The 21215-nt window shown below is 56.8% G+C and overlaps 3 protein-coding genes across 7 annotated transcripts in view; all 3 read right to left on the minus strand.

The window, feature by feature from the left end:
- Positions 1-1958: 1958 nt before the first annotated feature.
- PIP5KL1 (phosphatidylinositol-4-phosphate 5-kinase like 1) lies at positions 1959-12713 on the minus strand. Of its 4 annotated transcripts, none has more exons than XM_033858681.2 (10): positions 9823-12713; positions 8800-9003; positions 7528-7578; positions 7177-7331; positions 6832-6956; positions 6281-6315; positions 6135-6190; positions 5237-5349; positions 4564-4717; positions 1959-2562 (listed from the first exon to the last, which is right to left on the minus strand). In XM_033858681.2, exons 1-10 carry the CDS (start codon positions 10111-10113, stop codon positions 2295-2297), a joined length of 1452 nt encoding a protein of 483 aa, XP_033714572.1. In that variant the 5' UTR covers positions 10114-12713; the 3' UTR covers positions 1959-2294. The 4 variants fall into 4 exon arrangements, with proteins under 4 accessions (XP_033714572.1, XP_033714570.1, XP_033714571.1 ...); XM_033858679.2 differs by having other exon boundaries at positions 4564-4795; XM_033858680.2 differs by having other exon boundaries at positions 7177-7364.
- Positions 12714-12859: 146 nt separating this feature from the next.
- On the minus strand, positions 12860-15803 carry DPM2 (dolichyl-phosphate mannosyltransferase subunit 2, regulatory). The gene is made up of 4 exons (XM_033858686.2): positions 15619-15803; positions 15243-15332; positions 14329-14431; positions 12860-13539 (listed from the first exon to the last, which is right to left on the minus strand). The coding sequence occupies exons 1-4, from the start codon at positions 15619-15621 to the stop codon at positions 13481-13483; spliced, it is 255 nt and encodes an 84-aa protein (XP_033714577.1). The 5' UTR covers positions 15622-15803; the 3' UTR covers positions 12860-13480.
- A 2039-nt stretch (positions 15804-17842) lies between these two features.
- Positions 17843-21215, minus strand: part of EEIG1 (estrogen-induced osteoclastogenesis regulator 1) — a 36080-nt gene continuing 32707 nt past the window's right edge. For both annotated transcript variants that reach the window (XM_033858682.2, XM_033858683.2), the window contains one exon: positions 17843-20625. In XM_033858682.2, coding sequence (XP_033714573.1) covers positions 20580-20625 — 46 coding nt within the window. In that variant the 3' untranslated portion in view covers positions 17843-20579. The remainder of the gene's footprint in view (positions 20626-21215) is intronic.

Below are 21215 nucleotides of genomic sequence, written 5' to 3' on the forward strand. Positions count from 1 at the left end.
CCTCTACCTGGACTTCTCTATTCAGATGGCCAGCTCTTTCTTGTCATTCAGCTCAAACATCACCTCCCCAGAAAGGCCCTTGCCAACTTTTCTATCCAACACCGCACCACCATCCCTCTTGTCCCAACCTGATTTATTTTTTTCATAGTGCTTGTCACACTCTGAAATCATGCAGTGTATTAACTGGTTTTCTTGTTTATGGTCCATCTGCCCACCAGCTTCTAAGCTCCCTGCGGGCAGTCAGGCCAGTCATGTTCTTAGGGCATTTCTAACACCAGCACAGTGTCTGGCACACACTCAGTGCTAGATAAAGTCTGTTGAATGAGCCAGTTAGAAGAGCCAGGAGTCCTGGGCCTCGTGAGACCTTGGACAAGCCACTTCCTTTCCAGCCACAGGCCCTGCCTCAGCCCATTGCCAGAGACCCAAAGTGGGTAGGGGCTGAGCCATCCCCATCGATGAGCGTAGGACTCGGGCCCTGACTCAGCCCTGAAGGATCCAGATCCCAGGGAAATGTAGGGCCAAACCCCAGTTTCCTGCGGTGCTGCCCTCCCACCACAGAGTCTCCACGACCCACCCACCTCCTTAGTGATGACCTTAATGCACTCTGTGTCTCAGCTTCCTGCTGAGCCAGAACAAGAAATGCCCTGTGGCTTGTGCCAGCTCAGAAAGGTAATCACCCAGACTCACCCAGGCAGCTAGGGGTGAGGTCAATTATATGTATGTATATATATTCCAGGAACCCGCACTCCAGCCCTGCGGCATAAGATTTCCCTTTCCTCTCCCTTCCCCCACCAGCCATTTTTCCTCCTTTTCTCTCAAGGCCAATGGAATGGGAGTGGTGGGTGAGTGAGTTTCCCAAGGTCTGGAGTCATCCAGTCCAGGGATCAGCCATTGGCCCACAAAGCCCCCCACACGACCACACTGTCCCCCCAGCCCTGAACTCCAACCACAGTGTCATGTTTTTCTCTCTAGTGCCAGGCTCTCTCTTACTCCAGGTCTTTGCTGTGTCCTTGGCTTGGGACCCTCCCAGAGCTGCATCTGATTCTTCTGGTCTCAGTGAAGGGGTTAGAGCACACCCACCCATCAAATAATTAGGTAGAGGCTCCTTCCCTGAGCTCCACAGCCCCATGGTCCTTCGCAAGGCTTTGTCACACAGGTTGCTTTTGTCACTGTCCCCCCCCCCCCCACTGTGAGTTCTGTGGCGGTGGAATCTATGCATCTTGCTCCACCCCACGTCCCCATTTCCCAGCAGAGGGCCTGTCACATAGCAGGTGCTCAATAAATATTTAATGAGTTAAATGTTTCCATTTTAACGATTAGACCACTGAGGCACAGAGAGGTTTAGCACATTGTCCTGATCACACAGCCAGGCCCCAGAGAAGCTCTAGAGGAAAGGGCCACTTGGGCATGGTCGGATTGGACTGGGGCCAAAGGCAGAGTTGGAGTTTCCTGGAGGAGGGAGAAGGAAAGATCACAGGCTATGCAGGCAATTTTCTTCTCTGCTCCCAGTGATGTCTGTGTGTCCAGGTCCCTCCATCTGACCACCAACCCCTGCTCCCATTTCACAGATGATAAAAGTGACTCCCAGAGGAGGGCAGAGCTTACTCAAGACCCATAGTGGACCGCAGTCTAATGTTTCCCAGAGCTGAAGCCCCCCCACTCCCCCACCTCCTCCCACCTGCATCCTAGAAGAGCAGGAGTGAGGGGGGCCACCCCAGAGGGAGGCCAGTGGGCCCTGCTTGAGCCAGGGCGGGGGGTTGGGAGGCCCGGGTTCTTGGGCTGGCCTTGCCACTTACCCGTACTAAGCCCCTTAAAGTCTTTGGGCCTCAGTTTCCCCATCTGGACGACAAGGGGGCTGGGCTTGGTGGCTTCAGCCTCCCCGCTTCCCCAGTGAGGACAGAGCTGTGGGAGCTGGAGAGTAAGAATACAGGCTCCTGAGTCCAAAAGGCATAGTTGAGTCCTGGTTCCAGCATTTATTGCTGAATGATCTAGCTCAGTCCCTTCACCCCCTGAGCCTTCATTTCATGGTCTGTAAAAAAAAAAGAATAATAGCATTTTTTTTTTTTTTTTTTGAGGATTAAATGAGCTAATGTAAGGGAGTCCCTGATACAATGCCAGGCACAGCATCCCCAGCAAAATGAGTTCATAATATTAATTAGGGGATGCTGCCCTCTGGAGGCCAATAGGAGGAACAACAGGCGAGGAGAGCCCGACCCGCTGCCCGGGCCAAGCTGGAACCCGCGTCCCCAGCGGGCGACCATTGTCCAGGTGGGGAGAGCGCGGCTGGGCGCCGGTCACTCGGTGTGCGCCTCCACCCACTGGCAGAGGCGACGGGCGTAGCGAGTTGGGCTGACGGTGGAGAAGGTCCGGCCTGGGTAGCGCAGCGTCTTCCACAGGTGCTCCAGCCGCTTGCGGAGCCCGTAGACTGTGGTGAGGTCCACGAGGCCCAGGAAATAGCGTTGCTCTGGCCCGTCCAGGATGTGTAGGGCGTTGGGGGTGTCGGGCAGCAGCCGGCGGTTCTGGGCTTCCGGCTCCTCCAGGCTCTGTACCCCTCTCATAGACCTGGGGGCAGACAGGAGGGTGAGGTTACCACGTCCTCCAGGGAGCCCCAGCCAATGGACCCTGTCAGCATGGCCATGCTGCCCCTGGGTCATTCCCCCACCTCCCGTGTGCCCGGACCTGTGATGTCAGATAAACTGGGTGGCTGAGTAAAGTGCAGTTGACGGTCTAAAGCTGAGCTGTCCATTATGCAGCCACCAACCAGCCATATGTGGCCCTGAGCACTTAAATGTGGCCAGTCCCAAATGAGATGCGCAGTAAGTATAAAATACATACTGGATTTCCAAAGCAGTGTGAGAAAAAGAATGTAAAATATCTCATAAATGTTTATATTGATTAGATGATGAAATGATAAAAGTTTGGATGTACGAAGTAAGTGAAATATGTTATTAAAATTATTTTTACCTATTTCTTTTTTACTTTTAAAAATGAGGCTACTAGAAAATTTAAAACTACATGTGTGGCTCGCATTAAATTTCTACTGGGTAGCGCTGGTCTAGAGCATTTGGGTCACACAGACTCTGGCTCTGCACTTATGTGCCACGTCACTTTGGGTAAGTCCCATATTTGGGTACTTCCTAAACTGCTGTTTGGGGTTATCCAACCCTGGAAGTTTCAGGGTGGCAGAGTTGAAACCTTGCAGACAAAGTCCAACCCAAGTTCGCAGATGGTGTGTCTTTTTGCCTCAAATTGTATTCCAAATCAGAAGGTGCCTCTGGCTGGGCCCCCAATCCCAACCAGAAGCAGGCTCAGTCCCCTAACGTTGTCCTCTTGTGATGGTGGGAGTAGGGGTCGCTGGGGGGGGGGGGGTCGCTGAGGGCTTTATCCCTGCCCTGCCCAGGTCTTGGGGGAAAGAAACCAATCAAAGAAAGTCCCACCCAAGCACCAACCAATCAGAACCGAGTGGTCTGGGGGCCAGAACAGAGCGCTGGTACTCTCTGCAGTGCCAGGGTTAACCTGGGTGTGGTGGGTTCTGAATGAGGGGCTGGGAACTAGCTGGGGGTGGGGCTGTAGCTGTGACCTTTTACCAGGCAGCATGGAGAAACAACCGTCGTATGCACACTGGGGTTTACCTGCTGAATGACGGCTGTAATATGAGCACTATCTGGGGGTAGAGGGCAAGGGAGAAGCTGACCTAGGTTGGATGGGCAGACTTGGTGGATTCTGTGCCCCGTGGCAGGCCTTCCACCATCTGGTCAGGATGTGCCCACCAAGCCATTACCTTGGGTTGTGCCCAAGACTCACCCATCCCAAGGTCTTCCTCCAAGGGGTGGGGATGGGGGCTAGTGAGTGGACATCATTTTTCACTTGTCTTGTCCACCCACTGGATCAATGAACTTATTTCCTTGAAGTGCCTGTCTTAAACCCTGAGTAATTCGGTTCAACCACAGATGTGGGCCTTGGAGGACTGAAATGCAAGTCACTAACCAAGTACTAACATGAATCCTCAAAAGTCATTCTACAACTTCACTTCCTCTCTCTGAGGCTCAGTTTCCACATCTCTAAAATGGGAAAGAGCCCATCCTCTCAATGAGGCTCATAGTCAGCATGCAAAGATTGGCTGCATGCAAGAGGAAGGCAACAAGATGATGGTGCCAGTGGTGATGACTTCGGGGTCCTCAAAGTGAAATGACCGAGTTAAGGGGCAAGGGCTCTTTCTAAGGCCAAAATTAAATACGTCTGAAACCTTCAATGGCTCCACATCTCCTTCTGGAAAATGGGCAGATTCTTCAAAAGCCCAACTGGATCTCACCTGGTCTTTCCTCTGCTGTGATCCATCTGTGCCTGCTACCCCTGCCGGCCAGGCTTCTCCAGCCCTCCACGCTACACACACACACACACACACACACATACACACACACACACACACACACGTACACACATACACACAAACACTGCACTTTCCAGTCTTCGAGCCTTTGCCTGTGCTGTTCCCCCACTACACTGTCTGTCTTTTCCATGTTCTCATCACCTCATTCTTGCTGTTGCCTCTGGGGGGCCCACCTGGCTGTGCGGAAGATGAAGCTACTGCCTGGGCCCTGCTCATCCTCATGGAGACGCTGAAAGGCCATCAGGAGGCTGTAATCCAGCACGTTGAGCTCCCGGAGGAAGGCGGTGTCCAGTTCCATCTGGTGGAGGAGCCAGCTCCGCTGGGGCCCTGCCGGAGCATCAGTGCCCCCACCTGAGTGCTCGTTGTGTGCCAGGCAAGTTTCTGAGGGCTCCACACACATCTGCCCTAGAAGGGCAGATGTCATTACTGTCCCATTTCACAGATGAGGGAACTCATCTGTAATTTGCCTTGGTCACCTAGCTAGAAAGCTGTGGAGTTAGGATTCTCTGCCTGACTCCAGAATCTGGGCTATTAAAGACCCAGGCAGAGGGGCTTCCCTGGTGGCGCAGTGGTTGAGAGTCCACCCCGGTGCAGGGGACACGGGTTCGTGCCCCGGTCTGGGAAGATCCCACATGCCACGGAGCGGCTGGGCCCGTGAGCCGTGGCCGCTGAGCCTGCACGTCCGGAGCCTGTGCTCTGCAGCAGGAGAGGCCACAACAGTGAGAGGCCCGCGTACCAAAAAAAAAAAAAAAAAAAAAGACTCAGGCAGAGAGCAGTGCCAGGGACACCCTTCTAACTTCACTCTAAATGGAGGAAGAGCAGGCAGTGACCGCCCCCGTGGCTCACCCAGGTTGATGATCTTGCCCTGAAAATTGAGGTCTTTCAGCACCAGGACAAGGGGGCTGCCCTCAGGGGCGGGCTCCACCCAGCGGCTCACCTCGCAGCCCTTGATGTCATACCTGGGAAGTGAGGGGTGGGGGAGACAGAATTCAACCTTATACAGACTTGAGACATACAGGGAACTCACGAGGTAATAAGAAACAAGAGCTTCCACTGGGTGACTGTCCAGATTCTCAGCACAACCCCAGTCCGTTACTGTCCCCATGTTAGAGATGAAGAAAAAGCCTCAGAGAGGTTTTCTGTTTTGTTTTGTTTTTAATTTGCCCAAGACCACACAGTGAGTAAAGGGCAGAGCAGGGATTCCAACTCAGGCCTTTGAACGTCCAGTCCAGACTTTACCCCTGCCTGTGACTGCCTCTTGGCACCTTGTCATCCCTGGGGTATCCCGGACAGAGGGGCCCAACCCTAGACGCAGCAACAGAGGGCATGAGTGAAGTCCGCGCCCTGGGAGAGCACCAGCGTGGAGCTCGCAGGCAGAGGCAGGGCTAGGAGGCTCAGAGGGCCACCTGCAATCAGAGGCTAGTTTGAATCCCTGCTCCTCACCTAGTAGCTGTGTGGCTTTCCCCTCCTCAGTTTCTCATCGACAAAATGGGGATGATAAGGACAGCTACCCCTCAAGAGTTGTTCTGGGAATAAGGAAAATGATGAATGCAAATGTCTCAACACAGCGCCCATGGCATACTGAGTGCTCAAGAGATGCTGGTCCTGGGAATCACTGTCTCCGACCCGTCAGGAGATCTTGGTAACGTCCCTCCTCCTCCCTGCGCCTCAGGTTCGCTGTCTGTCTAGTGAGTGTGGGTGCTTCAGGTGGCACATTCTGGGTGGGGCGGGGAGGCCGACTCACCTCTCGGAGATGCGGCCGGTGGGATAGAAGACGCTCTGCATGATGATGAAGTATTTCTGGAGACGGGGGTAGGGAGTGAGGAAGGACAGGATCTCACCCTCCAGCCGCCCCCTCCGGCCCGGCCCCCTCACCTCGGCCTCACCCACCTTCTTTCCCCGGGCCACCCGCAGACTGTGCACTCCTGGAAAGGGAGAGGGCGTCAGGTAGAGAGGCCCCAAACTCGGCAACGCCGGGTGCATCCTGCCCCAGTTCCAGGCCATGCCTCCTTCTCGCGATCCGCCGCATCCCGAGCCTTCAGGCCACGCCCCCAGACCCCTTCCCCAGCTTGAGGTGGTGTCCCAAGTCGACCCGCTTCTTAATTTAGCCCCAAAGATGCCGTGTCCCCCAGGCCTAGCCCTGCCCATATACCCTCCTCTCGGGACTATTCAATCCCAACCCCGCCCCCTTTGGGCCCCGCCCGAGGTATTGGCCCCGCCCACCTACCCCGCCCTCCTACGTTGCTGTCTAGGACCCGCCCCGCCCCTGAACTCTGCCCCCAGCCGGCCCCGCCTCCTGTCCAGTCCCCTCCACCCTGCTCGGGCTCAGGTACCCTACGCCCCCCGTCCTGGAACCGCCCACTCCCTGACCCCCTCCCCTTCTCGCTCTCTCTCTTCACCCTCCCCTCGCCCCGCAGTCCCGGGTCCCTGGCCGGTCATACCCAGCAACCGCGCAAGCAGCGAGTGTGGGTGCCGCTGCAGGTGCTGCACGTAGCGGGGCAGGTGGGCGAGCAGCGCCCGCACCTCCCGGCGCCGCAGGGTCTTCAGGAAGAAGCGCTGGTCGTGGCTGGGGGGCGGGACGGAGAGGTCACTGACCAGGTGGGGCAGGAGCCGCGTCCGCACCGCCCCTCTCGCCTCCTGCCCTCGCCCCCAGTCTCTCCTCCTCCATCTGACCGCTATCCGGCCCTGACCCACCCTGACCTGGCCATGCTGTCTCTCTCCTCAAGAGCCCCCCCTCCGCCCCGGACACCTCTCGCACCCTTTCCCCACCCCAGCCACCAGCTCACGACAGGAAGAAGCTGGCCTTGCTCTTGGAGGTGCTGAGGAACTGCAGGTAGGGGCCGCCGGGACCCAGCGCAGCCTGATAGTCCTCCTCTGCCAGCCCTAGGGAGCGCCGCAGTCGGGCGAAGGCGGGGCCAGCCAGGGTGCCCAGCTCGAAGCCCTGCGGAAAGGAAGAGCAGCCCCGAGAGTGTCCCTGGGGCCCAGGTGTGTGCAGTTGGCTCTGGCGCGGGAGGGTCAGGGTAAGCACACCCTTCCTGCAAAGCCCTGGGGCAAGCCATCATTCCCATTGCACAGATGGGGAAACTGAGGAGAGGAGCAGAACACACCCCCTCCCATGCAGCACTCGGGCTTTCTACCTCGTGAACCTGGGTCAGGACCTCGGAGAAATCCTCTTCTGTGGGCAGCCCCTGTAGCAAGGAGCAGAGGGGCTCAGGGCAAGTCTCAACCCCCCAGTGCCAGCCCAGGGTCTCCCAAGCATCCTGTACCTGGCCTCACCCCCGTTCCCCCCAATTTGATTCCTCCAGCCAGTGGGGACCACTCTGGGTGTGCCTGAGTTGGGCAGATAGACTGCCAGCCCTCCCAGAGCTGGAGGGAGGAGGAGAGTAACCCAAGGCAGGTCCTAGGTGTGTCTCATTCACTGCTGGGTCCCCAGCACCAGTCTCTGAGCTAGAGCCTGACGCATGTGCCCAGACACACGTTGGCCAAAGTGTCGCCAGATGCCTTCCCAGTCAAAGGGGATGGCCTAGAAGCCTAGGACTGTCTGACTCAGCCTGGGAGAAGCAGGATCAGAGAAAGCTTCCTGGAGGAGGTGCCCCCTAAGCTGAAATCTCAAGGGCAGTAGCGAGGAGGAGCAGGGTGCTCACAGGAGCGGGAACAGCAGTGGTGGCCCCCAGGAAGGGAAGGAGAGCCTGAGTGACTGAAGCGAGTAAGGATGGACTGGGGAGGAGGCTGGACAGTTGGCCCTTGGGGTTGAGCCAGCAGGACCATGGGGCCAGGCTGAGTATTGGGGAGCCATGGAAGATTTTCAGCAGGTGATGAGATTGAGAGGACTGCTACTCTCTCCCTGGACCTCCAGGTCCTGTGCTAGGACCTGGCTCACAGGATGTGGTCACACTGTGCACATGTATGCACACACACAAACAACACACATGCTCACCCGGGCCGTCCAGCTGCTGAGCTTGCAGTGGGCGACCCTTTCTGCTGAGCCAGCCTGGCCCCAGCCTAAGCTCCGGGGAGGATGGGCTGGGCTAGTGGGGTGGGGGCGGGGTCCCTTAACCACACACCCTGGCAGAACCGGGAGGGCCTCAGAGACCAAGGAGTACAATCCCTGCCATCCATTATACAGAGGTGACACTGAAGCCCAAAGAGAGGCAGAGACCCACCTAGATCACACATCAACCACCCGGGTCAGGGGCTTCCTCGCAGTCCCCACACACCCTGGGCTTTCTGGCTTCCTGGCCTCAGCCCCCACCCCAGAATGTCCCTCCCTCCCTGCACCAAGCCCCTGCCTTCCTCTCCTTCTATCTAGTCCGCTCTGTTCCCCAGCCCTGCAGTATTAGCAGGACAGGGCATCAGCCTGGTCTTGCTGTCGGTGCTGTGGAGGTGCACGGGACAGACTGGCCACTCACCGTGGGTGGGTGGTCCATGGACACTTGAGTGGCAGCCCACAGCCCTGCCTGCATCATACACGTCAGCTGGTGCAGCTCATGCCCTGGGCCAATCTCAAACAGGCCTAAGCGAGACTGCTTGTCTCGTAGACGCCAGAGGAGGCCACGGCGGCCAGAGCTCGAGGTGGCAGCTCTGTGTCCAGCCTCTGGGGAGGGGGTCAGGACCTGGGGTGGGAGGCACCAGAAGCAATGAGCCTGAGGCAGCAAGCATCCCACAGGTGAGAGACCCTGGTCTGAGTCCCACATCCACTGCTTGTCAGCTCACCCCTCAATCCCTCTCTGCCTCAGTTTCCTCAGTTGTAAAATGCAGATAAGGCCGGTACCCACCTCACTGGGTGTTGTGAGGGGACAGTACCTGGCATGCAGTCAGCACCCACAGTAGTGATGTTTATTATCAGTAGGCAGAGCATTTGTTCTGCAACCTGTCACTAGCTTAGGTAGATCACCTAACCTTTCTGCACCTCGTTTTCTCCTCTGTAAAATGAGAACTATAATAACTCCTTCGTGGCAGGTATTAACTGTTGTTACTGTTGAGTTTGAGCATCCTGCACAGGAACTCCTTATAGTAGGAGCTGTGATGTCAGTGATTCAGTCATCTATTCCACTCGTCTATGTCGAGTTCCTCCAGGCCAGCGCGGAGGGTCAGCACGAAGCTGAGATCATAGCTGCTGACCCCTTCGCATTGGGCGCCCACCATGTGCCCAGCACTGTCTGAGAGCTTGACCTCCTAACAGCCCTATGAAGGAGAAGCTTTTATCATTGTCTCCATTTTCCCGATGAGGAAACTGAGGAAGTTCTCGGGGGATACCCGCCGGACTCCCCGCTTCAGACCTGCGGCCCCATGTGGGGCGTGTCCCAGTCCCGCCCAGTGCAGGACCCCTTCTGGGCTTGGATGGGGGTGTGTTCGCCCTGCACGGGGAGGGGAGGTCCTGCCCCTGCCCTCCAACCCTTTCCTTTCCTGTCCTCTCTCGGGTCTGCACCTACCTCGTGGGGCCCCGGGCTCGGCGCGGCCATCGCCCCCGCAGCAGCTTCCGCGGGCTCTGGCCGCGTCCCCAGCTGCCGGGCCGCCCCGCTGCAGGAGCTAGGCCCCGCCCCTGCTTCTGGACCGACCAATCGCGTGGTGCCGGTCACGGCTGCACCCAATCCGAGCCGGGGCGCGGGGGATCGCCTGCGGGTCCCGCCCCTGGGGCTGCAGCACCCTTCGGACCGCGGTCCAGGGCTTGGGCAGGGCCGCCGCGCGTTGGTTAAGGTCCCCACCGGGGGAACACCCCACATTCCCTTCCTGGGGTGGGAGACTCAGGTCTCGGGGCGCTCGGGGAGGCGGGTAACCTAAATCCAGTCCCGCCCACACACCCTGGCGTGAAATTCCCACCGACCGTATTTCGGGTGAGGAAACTAAGGTCCAGAGAGAGAAGTGACTACCTCCAGGTCACACAGGAAGTCAGGGGCGTGCATTCATTCAACACTTATTTTGAACATTCACTATGGGCCAGGAGCAGTGTAGGCCGGGGTGGCGTGGGGGGGAGGCGGATTTTAGTGGTGAGTGAGAGGAACACAGCTGCCAGCGTGAGCTTTTAAAAGCATAAATCGCATGATGTCACTCGCACGCTCTAAGCCTCCAGTGGCTTCCCACGGCACCGGAACAAAGTCCAAACATCTCGGTGTGGCCCCAGGCCCATCTGCCCACTCTCCAGCCCCATCTCAAATCACTGTCCCTGCACCCAGCACACGGTCACAGGGGCTCCCGGCTGGCCCTTGGCCACCGAACTCTCACACCTCCGGGCTTTTGCAGGTGCTGTTCCCTCTGCCTGAAATCCTCCCCCACCTCCACCCTCGACTTGATTTGCTTTATTCCTCATCACCTTGCCCGACTCTAAGTGTCCCCTTCCTTCGGTCATGATCACATCGCTTTATTTTTCTTCATCACACTTAACACTGTCAGAGACTGTCTTGTTCATTTATTTGTTTATTATATCTCCCCTCCCCCACCCAGAGTGGGAGTGCCAGGAGGGCAGGAACCATGCCAGGCTCCTTCCCTGGCTCAGTACCTTGCACAAACCAGTGTTTGAGAAGTACATGCTGAACCAATGTGAGTAGGATGTGCAGAGAACCTCAGTGAGTCCCAGGAAATGAAAGGCCAGTGTGACTGGAGTGAGGAGAGCTCAAGCAAGCATGCAGGCTCTTGTTGGCTGGCCATGGGAGGGAGAGGGACAGGAACCCAGAGAAGCATTGTAAGTGTGTGAGAAAGATTCTCAGAAAAAGAAAAAAAAAAAAAAGCTCAGGGACTTCCCTGGCAGTCCAGTGGTTAAGAGTCTGCACTTCCACTGCAGGGGGTGCGTGTTCGATCCCTGGTTGGGGAAATAAAATCCCGCATGCAGCGTGGTGCGGCTAAAAATTAAAAAAAGAAAAGATGCTCAGATGTTTTCAAAAGGCCACTGGTTGTAGTGCAGTCAGATTGGAGGGGGCCACTGTGGGCAGGGGAGAGCAGTGAGGAAGCCTTTGGTGATTTAGGGCAGGGGACAGTGGCTTTGCATCTGGAAGGTGACGGGGGAAGGGGAGAATTGACAGGATTTGGGGTCATGTGGATGGGGGCGTGGAAGAGGAAAGCCAAGGTCAGTGATGTCTGCCAGGCTTCTGGCTGTGGGTCAGGGATACAGGATGATGATGCTAAGGCAGGGCAGGACAGGAGAGCCAGATTTGTGCGGGGGGAGAGTGGGTAAGTCTGAGAATTCAGATCATGACAGGATGGATTTGAGGTGTCACTACAACAGCCGATGGGGATCTCAGGTGGGCAGCTGGTGCACGTGAAATACTTTGGGGCTCAGAAGAAAGCTGGGCTAGAGGTGAGCCTGGGTAAGGATGAGGTCACCCAGAAGGTGAAACAGCCTGTGATGAGTCCCGAGGAACCCACCCTCTCGGGGCAGAGGAGCATGAGTGCCAGAGAGAGCATAAAGTAGGAGAACGGGTCATCCAGCGTCTGAGGGTGTCCCAGGGGGGAAGTCACCGACCAAATGTAGCAGAGGGGTCAAGGAAATGTGCTTTGGATTTAAAGACTGGACGTCACGGGTGGTCTGAGTGCAGCCCCCCTGGAATGCTGCCAAGCACAGCAGGGGTGAGGAAATGCAGGAAGCAGGTGTGGATACCCTTTTGGGAAGTTTGGCAGTGGAGGGGAAGGCGCGGGAGAGACCCGGAGGGAATTACTGGGTTGATGGAGGGTCCCTTATACGGAGCCCGTAACATGTTCATTTAACACTGGGGGACCTTGTTGAAAGGCAGAGGCTGTTCCCTTGAGAGAGATCATCAGACAGGAGGCTCCTGCTATAGCAGTGTGAGAGGACAGGACCCAGAGTCCAGGTGGGCAGCTCTGCCTGGACTGGAAGATGGAGAGAAACAGGTAAGGACAGGGCAGGTGCGCCTGCAGTTGGTCTCTCTTCTCTGATGAGGGGGACACCTTTGCTAACCGGAGGAAGAATGAATGTCCAAGGTGTGAGGGGTGGAGGCTCACACTGTGAACGGGAGAGCTGGCTGCCCAGTGGGGCATGGTGGGATGCCAGGGACTAAGGCTGGGGCCTGTGCCGGTTAACCTGAACACAGTGGAACCAGCCCTGCTCTGGCTCATAACAGCCCTCTGCTCAGAGCCACGCTAAGTTGGGCTGCTGGGTACAGGAGACAGATGACAGGCTTGCCTTTTCGGGGACTAGCCTGAGGGTCCGTAAAATACCAGTGCCAGCTGGCTAGGCTGGCACGGGGGAGACCTGGTAGAGGCTGATGTGGCGTCTGGCAGATTGCCGTGCCTCCACAGACTCCCCAGCCATCAGCTGCGCCAGGCCAGACCCGTATCGGTCCCGGTCCCGGTCCCTGCTTTATCCTGTGTCCAGCACACAGATGATCCAGGAGGCATCTGAGGCACCAATTGCACAAACCAGGGTCTCCGGACCTGAGACCAACGCAGAGGCCAGCGCCCAGCCCCTCTCCAGCCCCTGAGCGGCCCAGCCCCCTGGTCAGGGATGGCACTGAGACAAACACACCACCACCGTTTATTGTTCAGCTCTCCCCAACAGGCCAGCACTGAGGCTGGGGGGCTGGGCCTCCGTGAGAAGCGGTCAATCCAGGGGCCCCCCGTGTGGCCACCCTAATGGGCTCTGGGGCCTGTCAGGCCTCCCCCTAGGCTTTCCAGGTCCAGAAATCCTTGTGGGGTCTGGGGTATGTCAGACCCGGGAAAGCTGCCTTTGTAGAGGAGCAGGACATGGGGGGAGAGGTCTCGTGACGCCCCAGAACCTGCCAAGTCCAGCAACAGCATGTGACATGAGGGAAACTGAGGCAAGAGTGTAGAAGCCAGAGGAAAAAGCGACAGGGAGTCTGAAAAGTGAGGTGGGGAGGACCGGCGTTTTCCAGGCCCTGAACCTGAAGAGGGTGAGAGCGAGACTTCCAGGGACTCCTCCCTCCTGGCTTCTGGAAGGGTGAGCAGGGGCTCTGGTCAGTCAGGGGTGAGTCCTGAGCAGCTCCATCCCACAAGGGTGTCTGCAGGGTAGCCAGGCTTGAGGGGCCCTCAGTGCCTGGATGGGTCCTCTGGGCCCCCACCCTTGGTCTGCCCTGGAGAAGAAGCAGAGAAGGGGCCGGCAGCCTCATCCGTGCTGGGCCTTCACTGGGCCTTTTTGGTCACCTTCTGATTCTTCAGCATCACGTAGGTGATGAACACGCCTGGAATACACAGACCAGAAAGGTCAGGAAAGAAAGCGCAGGGCTGCTGGGGGCCAGAGCAGGACACAGCATGGGAGAGTGACCCACACAGGGGGCCAAGCACCTACCCAACCACACTCCAGGCCACCTGGTCATCTCCCCAGCTGTTCATCAAGCCACACATCCACCCATTCATTCAAAAAATATCAGCCGGGTGCCTACTACAGGCAATTTGCTGAGTTTAGCGCTTCCAATCCTACAGGGAATAAGATCCACCCAACTATGCATCTACTCACCCAGTCAACCACCTACCCACCCACCTACACACTGACCCACTCAGCATCCATCATCCGCCCATCCCATCATCCAGACACCTGATTGTTGACGCATCCAAACCACTTTCTTGAGCACCGACTCAGTGCCACAGCTTGTGCCGGGGGCTGAGTAAACAGCAATGATAAAGCAACAGTCCTTGCCCCTTAAGGACTAGACCCTGGGAGACAGACAGGTGCAGGGATCTTGAACCGGGGTGACCAGCGGGTGAGAGGTGATGGAGGTGTGAGCAGAGTGATGGCGGTGGTGGAGGGAGCAGGAAAAAGGGAGACATCCCACTAGAGTCCAGTGAGCCTGGGGCATCGGGAAGACTGACTTAAAGCCCTGAAGGATGAACCGGGAAACCCCAGGGGATGAGTTGGGGGCAAGGAGCCTCATGGAGACATACGGCCAGTGACAAAGTGTAGCAGCATGTTCAGGGCTGGGAGAGGGTCATGGGGTCCCTCAGACACACTGCCCAGGGTTGGGGGAACTTACCCACAAACAGGAGCAGCAGGAGGCCAGCAGCCAGTGGGATGGCAACGGCATAGGCTTGGGGCAGGAAATACTTGTGGATGACATGCTGACTGTCGATGAATGGCTGGCATCGAGGGCAAAGCTCTGGTGAGCACTCCCCACCCTGCTCAGCTCCCCAAGCCCAAACATCCCACCTCCTCCATCTCTGGGGCTGACCCCATCAAAGCACTGAGACTGCATTTGCTTTTCTTTAAGATGATGGCATTTGGGGTGCCTTGGTTTGTTCCCTTCCTTCATTTATCTAATAGTTGTGTACTGGGCACTTGCCTGGTGCCTGCCCTAAGCTGGGGCTGGGGACCTGACAGGGAACAGAAGAAAAAGGACTTGCCCTAAGGCCCCCACAGCTTAGCAGGGGCAAAGGGTACATGAGGAATCCTCGAATGATTCCCAACCTGGGCTCCAAAGTCTTCTTTACCAACATTTTTCTCCAAAGGATACCAAGTTCTGCAAGATTTTGCCTTCCAAACACTACACTTTTAAAGCAGTAACCAAGACATTTCCCCACAGGGAAAAGAAAAATCCTAAAGACTCTCACAAAATCCACTGGCACCTGTCATGCCCAGGGGCCCGCAGGATAACGAGAAGAACTAGAACTCCCATCAAAGGCAGAGCAAATCAAGGACAGGACTTTACAGTGTAGTGGTTAAGTTTTCCACCTTGGGCCTGAGGCTTCCCCCTGAGCTTCCGCTTCCTCGTGTATAAAATGGGGGACAGCGCTAGCATCTTCCCCATAGTGCTGTTCTGGAGCTTTTGTGAGGTATGCAGGTAAAGCACCCAGCATGGCACCTGTCACACTGCAGCTGCTTAAATGATGTTAGGAGTTGGCCTCAAGATCCAGGGATGGGAGGTGAGAGAGGACGGGGCAGCACACATACCAAGAGAATCACCCAGACGGTGTAATAGGTGAAGATGATCAGGCTAACGGCGACGAGGCCGAGTCCCACCACCTGGTCTGTTCCCGTGGCCTGCAGAAAAGGGAGAACTCAACTGAGGCAGTGATGCTCCATTTAGGTGCACTGAAGAAGGGGGGCGTTGCAGCCTGGTTACGCCCATTCACTCAGCGGACGTATCTGACGTGGAGGACTAGGTCAATTTTAGGCCGAGAGAGACCGCCGGGCCAAGGCCTATCACCCGTACGACGGACCGGCAGGAGAGCGATGCCGGATCCGAGTACTCAAGTCCCAGCTCCTGAGCAGACCCAGGACCCCACCCCCAGACGCCCCCGTTCCCCGCACTCGGGCCCAAGCTCACCATTTCCCCAGCGCTGCGGGCACTGGAGCAGCAAGCCTCATCCGGTTCCGGATCCGGGCCCTTCTGGCCTTGGGCCGCGGGGTACGCCGGGAGTCGTAGTCCTTAGGCCGGTTCAGGACCACGTCGCCCGAGACAGGCAGGCACCGCCTTCCCTTTGCATATCGGGAAATGTAGTTTCTCAAGGGCATTGTGGGCCGCGTTCCGGAATCTCTAGGGAATGGGACGGGGGGGGGGGGGGGGGGGGGAAGGGGGGCGGGGGGGAACCCAGTCTAGCTGGCATTTGTGGTCTCAGTCCTGTCGAACTCGCCCGAGAACAAAAGCCCGTCTCTCGATGTCCCAGAGTCCCATAGCCAGAGCGGGATGGGGGTGGGTGGCCGGAAGTCCCATATTTCCGACGGGGAAAATGAGGCTCAGAGAGGGGCGCGCTCTTGCAGGAGATCACAGTCTGAGTCAGTGGTGTAGCCGACTTCAGAACCCGAGGGCACTACTTCCTGGCCCCGAGGCCCTAACTTGTCTGTTGAGGGTAGGGTGCAGAAAAAGTTCACCGACCGGCCTGGGGTGGGAGGAGGGGCTGGCTGGGGCCCCCAGGGATGGGGAGGATTTCGACTGGCTGTGAGAGGGCACCCCCTTACCATGCCAGGCTTCCCTGGCGACCCTTCGGGTGTCCTCTCTTCACTGCATGAATGAGGCTAGGGTGACCCTCCCTTCCTTCACCGTCTGCCTCTCGGGCCCTGGGTGTCCCGCAGCCCAGACAGGTCTTTGGACTGGGCCGGTGTGTAGGCCCCTCCCTAGGCTTGGAGGCCAGATCATCTTCAATGTCTCCTCCAGCTCCGAGGTGCGAAACACTGTCTCCTCACAGCTCATAGGGCTGGCTGCTTCTCCCGCATCAGGTCTCACTGGGATGCCACACATGCCAGGGAAGTGACCTTCACAGCTGGGCAGGGTTCCCTCCTCCGTGCTCCATAGCCCCAAGTGTGGCTCCAGGATGACACTTATCACTGCGTTTTAATTAGCTGATTTACTTGTTGATCTGGCCCACGTGACTGTGAGCTCCCTGAGATTAGCATCTGTGGTCACTGCTGTATCCCCAGTGCCCAGAGTGAGGCTTGGCACAAGTAAGAGCTTTGAATCAGTCAACCAGCTTTGAAATTTTGGTGACTTCTGGAATGCTACAGAGGACAGCATGTGGAGACTCCAGGCCTCCTGAGGGGTTGTGTGGAGGCTCTCCGTGTGTTATCTTCACTTGGGGGGCGGGGGCACACAGAGATCGGGTCTGAACCGGGCATGACCTGCTCCTGCTGGCAGCATCTGTCTCCTTGGGTCGTCCAAGCCCATCACAAAGCTAAGAGGGACTTTTTTCCCCCTACCACTTTGTATACTGATTTTTCACTAAGCGTTACTGTGTTCCAAAGGAGCAACCTTTTTTTAGCCTACAGCCCAATTCCTTCCCTCTCTATCTCAGGAGAATTTGAGCTCAGCCAGGAGCCACCTTTTCCCTCCCCAGGTGTGCACAGAACAGAGGAAGGGACTGAGAATCAGCCTCCAGGGTTTACAGGGTCCATGAGTGGGCATCAGCACTAAGAAAGGGTGGGGACAATGCGGTGCTGTGGCAGGGACAAGGCCTCATAGTCTGGTCCCTTCTGGCTTGTCCAAAGCCCTGAGGATTCCTGCCACCTCTGAGCTCATTAAAGGCCCAGGGTGACTTGCCTTTCCCAGAGCCTGGCTAAGTCAGCTCTTCTGAGTCAGGGGCAGAGAGTGAGGGGTGGTCCCGGCCTGGAGACGGTGCTGGCCTGTGGCTTTAGAGAGGCTGGGGAAACGCTCGGCACCTCCCAGTGTCTAGCTCCCTAGGAAGGCCTGTATACCCACTTTCTCATTTGATTCACAACCCCATTTGCAGCTGAGAAAACTGAGGCACAGTTGTTTGTCCTCAGGCATGCCTGTTAGAGGCTACCTGACTCTAGGGAGGTTAGAACTTGGGCTCTGAGGTCAGAGCTGCCACCTCGTAGGTGTGAGACTGGCAAGAAACTGCCCTTCTGGGCATCCGTTTCCTCCCCAGGAATCTGGAGTAATAACTGGTGGTAATTCTGATAACTACAGTCAGGACTTTGAGAACCTGGCCACTGACATCTCCCCCACCCACAGCATGTCACCTTATACATCCTGCTTCCTTCTGATGCCGTCTGTGACCCCGACTTCAACTCAGTAAAACAAACAAAAGCCAACATGCCATAACAAACAAAAACTGCAACATTTAATTTTTTCCCCCCCAAACCAAGACACTGACACTAGGCTGATTTCCCTTTACAATGTTATTTTCTACAATAGAAGCTGGGACAGAGATACAAACACAGCCCACTGAATCAGGGGGTGGTGGTATAACATTCTGTTAGAAAGGAGGGGTGTTAAAAAAAAAAAAAGACCTCCCCTCCCCCCATCTCCCTGCTCACCTCCCTAAAGAGAGGAAGCCGTGGACATTCTCCATCCTGGCAGGTCATGCCATGTGGTCAGTTTGTGGGGTGACCAGAAAAAAAAAAAAAAAAAAACTAAAAATATTGTAGACCTTTATTTCTTTTCTTTAAATCTCCTAGTAAAAACGTTAAACTGTCTTTCAAGAAGATTCCAAACTGGCATTGCATAGACCAATTCCTTTCCAAAAATATCTCTAATATACTCTTTCTATCTCTCTATATATAGGATTTTAAGTCCAGAGCTGTGGGCACCTAATGGGAATTCACTGAGCTTGAGGGGACCATATGGCCGAAGAATGAGCTCCCACGTGGGGATGAGGCCAGGGGCTCCAGGCCTCCGGCTCCAGCCAGCAGTAATTTGGTTGTGGCCGAATTCTGTTAGTCCAATTACCCTGGCCCAGGGCCTAGCGTGGGAGGGTGTGGCAGGCTCTGTCTCCTTCTGGGGTGACTGTCAAGTTCAGACCTCGCGTAGGGTGGGGCTGGGGTTCCTGGTTTGGGGAATTCTCCCCAACAGCACCAAAGCCAGCTATTTTATGTCTAAAGCCCCAGAACTTTGAATCAGACCCCAAATACACCCTGAATGCATCTCCTCACTGGGCTGAGGTCATGAAGATACAGAAGGGAAGGACAGCATTCCCCCATCTTCTGGGGGTCACTTCAACTGGAGACAGTGCAGCCAGCTCCCTTTTAAAGTGCCAGGTGTCTGTGGGGCAGGAAGGGACCCGCAGAGCTGACCAGAGCCTTCTCCAGCCAGAGCAAATGCTCCGTCCTGCCTCAGCAGGCACCTTCGAACATTCATTTTCTAAAAGTTAGGTAATTAAAAACAACAACAACAAAAATCCTAGAAATGCTCTGGTCCCAACGCCAGGAGGTTCCAACACCAAGACTCCAATTCTTGCCAGTGGGGCAGAAGGGCAAGGACCCCTCCCAGCCTGGGGAGGAGACACCCCCATCTGCCCCCACCCAGATCCCCAGCCCTGCTGGGACCCAGCCAGCGGGTAGGGAGAGAACAGAACCACCTCCCCTCACCTGGGGGAGGAGAAGATACCAAACTGTGTGAACTCTAAAAACGAAAAGAAAAAGAAAGGAAGGAAGGAAAGAAGGAAAAAAGAGGAAAAAAAGAGGCAAGAAAAGGAAAAAGGTATAGGGCTAAGTAAACACCAGCCTGCTGGGTTTATACAAAATGAGTGAAATTTAAGAGCGGCAGGGGGTCTGTCCAGGGACTGGCTGGCAGTCAGAACCCACCTTCAAGCAAGTAAGGAGGACTAGGACGGGAAAGTGCTGAGAGCAGAGGATTTAGGGAGGGGGGCGGGGCCAGACTGCCCCCCGCTGGGAAAACCCCATTAATGGACCCCACCTCGCCCTTGCCCAGAGAGGGGATGCTTTCAGAGGATGGCTGAGGCTTTTCTGGCCAGGAAGCCAGCTCCAGGCCAGTCCAGTCACAGCCCACCTGCCTCTCCAGCACTGGCCCCGGCCTGGGCCAGCTGACCCTGAGGGAGAGAAAGGGCGCTTTGCCTGCCAAGCCCAGCCCAGCCAGGCCACTGACCTCCAAGGGCTTGGGAGGCACCTGCCCTGGCTTCCTACTGGAAGCCAGCTGCTCAGGACCCAGTCCCGGGCAGAGGGGAACCACCGTCCGCGCTCAGACCTTTCTCAGCATGGGGCTCGGGCCTGAGCTGGAGTTAACTGGAGTGGGGAGGGGCAGTGCCACGTTCCAGCCGGGCTGCTAGGGCTGGGCTGCTGACTGCACAGCAGGCAGCGCCCAGGAATCCTTGGGAAGGGCTCAGAGCACAGGCAGGTGAGGGCCAGGGCGCTGTGCTGGAGACAAGCGTGTGCAAAGTGCAGGCTGCCAGGGCAGCAGGAGAACATTCGTTGCAGGGGGAGGTGGGGTCTCAATCTGGAGTGTGGGTGGGGTTTGAGGTCTTGGTTCCCAGGAGGAGGCCGCCAGCAGGTCCCCCGGGACACAGGGAAGGGACAGCTGAAGCACTGAGCAGTCAGAGGGCCATGGTGACAGGATTCCAGGGGTGGACTGGCCCCCCAAGGGCAAGGGAACAATGGAGCAAGGCCCTGCCAGGGCCACTGGCTGGGCCAGTGCTCCTGGAGTGAGCAGGGACACAGAACAAGAGGCCCCTTAGCCACAAGCATCCTTGCATGTGCAGGAGCTGCTGCATGTCCTCGCCGAGGGGCCAGGTGGGTGTCCAGAGGGGCAGTCCCCACCGCGTTTGTCTGGCCCACCTGCTTCACGGGCCCATGTGTCCAGCCCTCTAGTGGTTCAGAGGAGAATATTCACAGTGGTGCCCGGGGCCCTGGCGGACCATGAGCGTCCCAGCAATGATGGGAGGTCAATGGAATGATGCTTTGGGGCTGGAGTGCATGGAGCAGGCACAGATGAAATGCGGCACGGATGGTGATCCGAAGGGGAAGGTCCCTTGTGGAATGACTTGGGTCTGGACGCCTGTGAAGGCAGGGTCCTTCTCCAGCCTGGACGCCTGCTCCTCAATGGCTTTCAATCACGACTGGCTCATAGACCCCAGAGGAGACCCTGCGGGGAGAGACAGGTCAGCTTGTCATCCTTGATGGTCCTCTGCGCCAGGTCCTTTGGGCCAGGCCCTTGGGAGTGCTTCACAAGCAGGCCCCATTTTGCAGAGAAAGAAACTGAGGCTCAGAGAAGTTGAATCACTTGCCCAGGGCAACACAGATGTTAAGTACCGGAGTCTGTAGGAGTGCAGAGCTGGCACAGACCATGCCCCAAGCCCTCCTGAGCACCGGCAGCTCTCACGCTGGGGTGTGCTGCGCCCATCCTCACGACAACTCTGGCAGGGAGGGCCTGCAGCTAGCCCCACTTGACAAGTGAAGAAACTGAAGCTCAGAGGGATTACGAGGCTTGCTAAAAGCGCAGTAGAAGGCTGGGCAGCTTGATCGGCCTTTCTCCCCACTGAGGGAGGCCAGGGCCACCCCTGGGATTGTGGACATTCAGGGCTCAGCATACAGCTCTGCAATGATCTTGCTGCCAAATAGATCGGTTCTTCCCGTCCTGCATCTCAGTTTCCTCATTCTCAGAGGGGGCTAGAGAGGGATGTCACAAAGCCCCAAGGAGGTGCCCTCTGTTTCCTTCTTGCCCACCCCACCCGG

The sequence above is a fragment of the Tursiops truncatus genome, chromosome 6 (assembly GCF_011762595.2).
Source record: "Tursiops truncatus isolate mTurTru1 chromosome 6, mTurTru1.mat.Y, whole genome shotgun sequence".
NCBI classification, from domain to species: Eukaryota; Metazoa; Chordata; class Mammalia; order Artiodactyla; family Delphinidae; genus Tursiops; species Tursiops truncatus.

Bases quoted from the DNA above. Each gene is read 5' to 3' on its own strand.
- PIP5KL1 (XM_033858678.2), bottom strand. From the start codon at position 10,113: ATGTGGGGTGTTCCCCCGGTGGGGACCTTAACCAACGCGCGGCGGCCC. The intron at 7,579-8,799 runs GTGAGTGGCCAG...TCCTTGCTACAG, and splicing joins CCATGGACCACCCACCCACG to GGGCTGCCCACAGAAGAGGA. The intron at 5,350-6,134 runs GTGAGTCGGCCT...CTCACTTCCCAG, and splicing joins ACCGGCCGCATCTCCGAGAG to GTATGACATCAAGGGCTGCG.
- DPM2 (XM_033858686.2), bottom strand. The intron at 14,432-15,242 runs GTATGTGTGCTG...CCTCGATGCCAG, and splicing joins CCGTCTGGGTGATTCTCTTG to CCATTCATCGACAGTCAGCA. The intron at 13,540-14,328 runs GTAAGTTCCCCC...TGTGTATTCCAG, and splicing joins CCTGCTGCTCCTGTTTGTGG to GCGTGTTCATCACCTACGTG.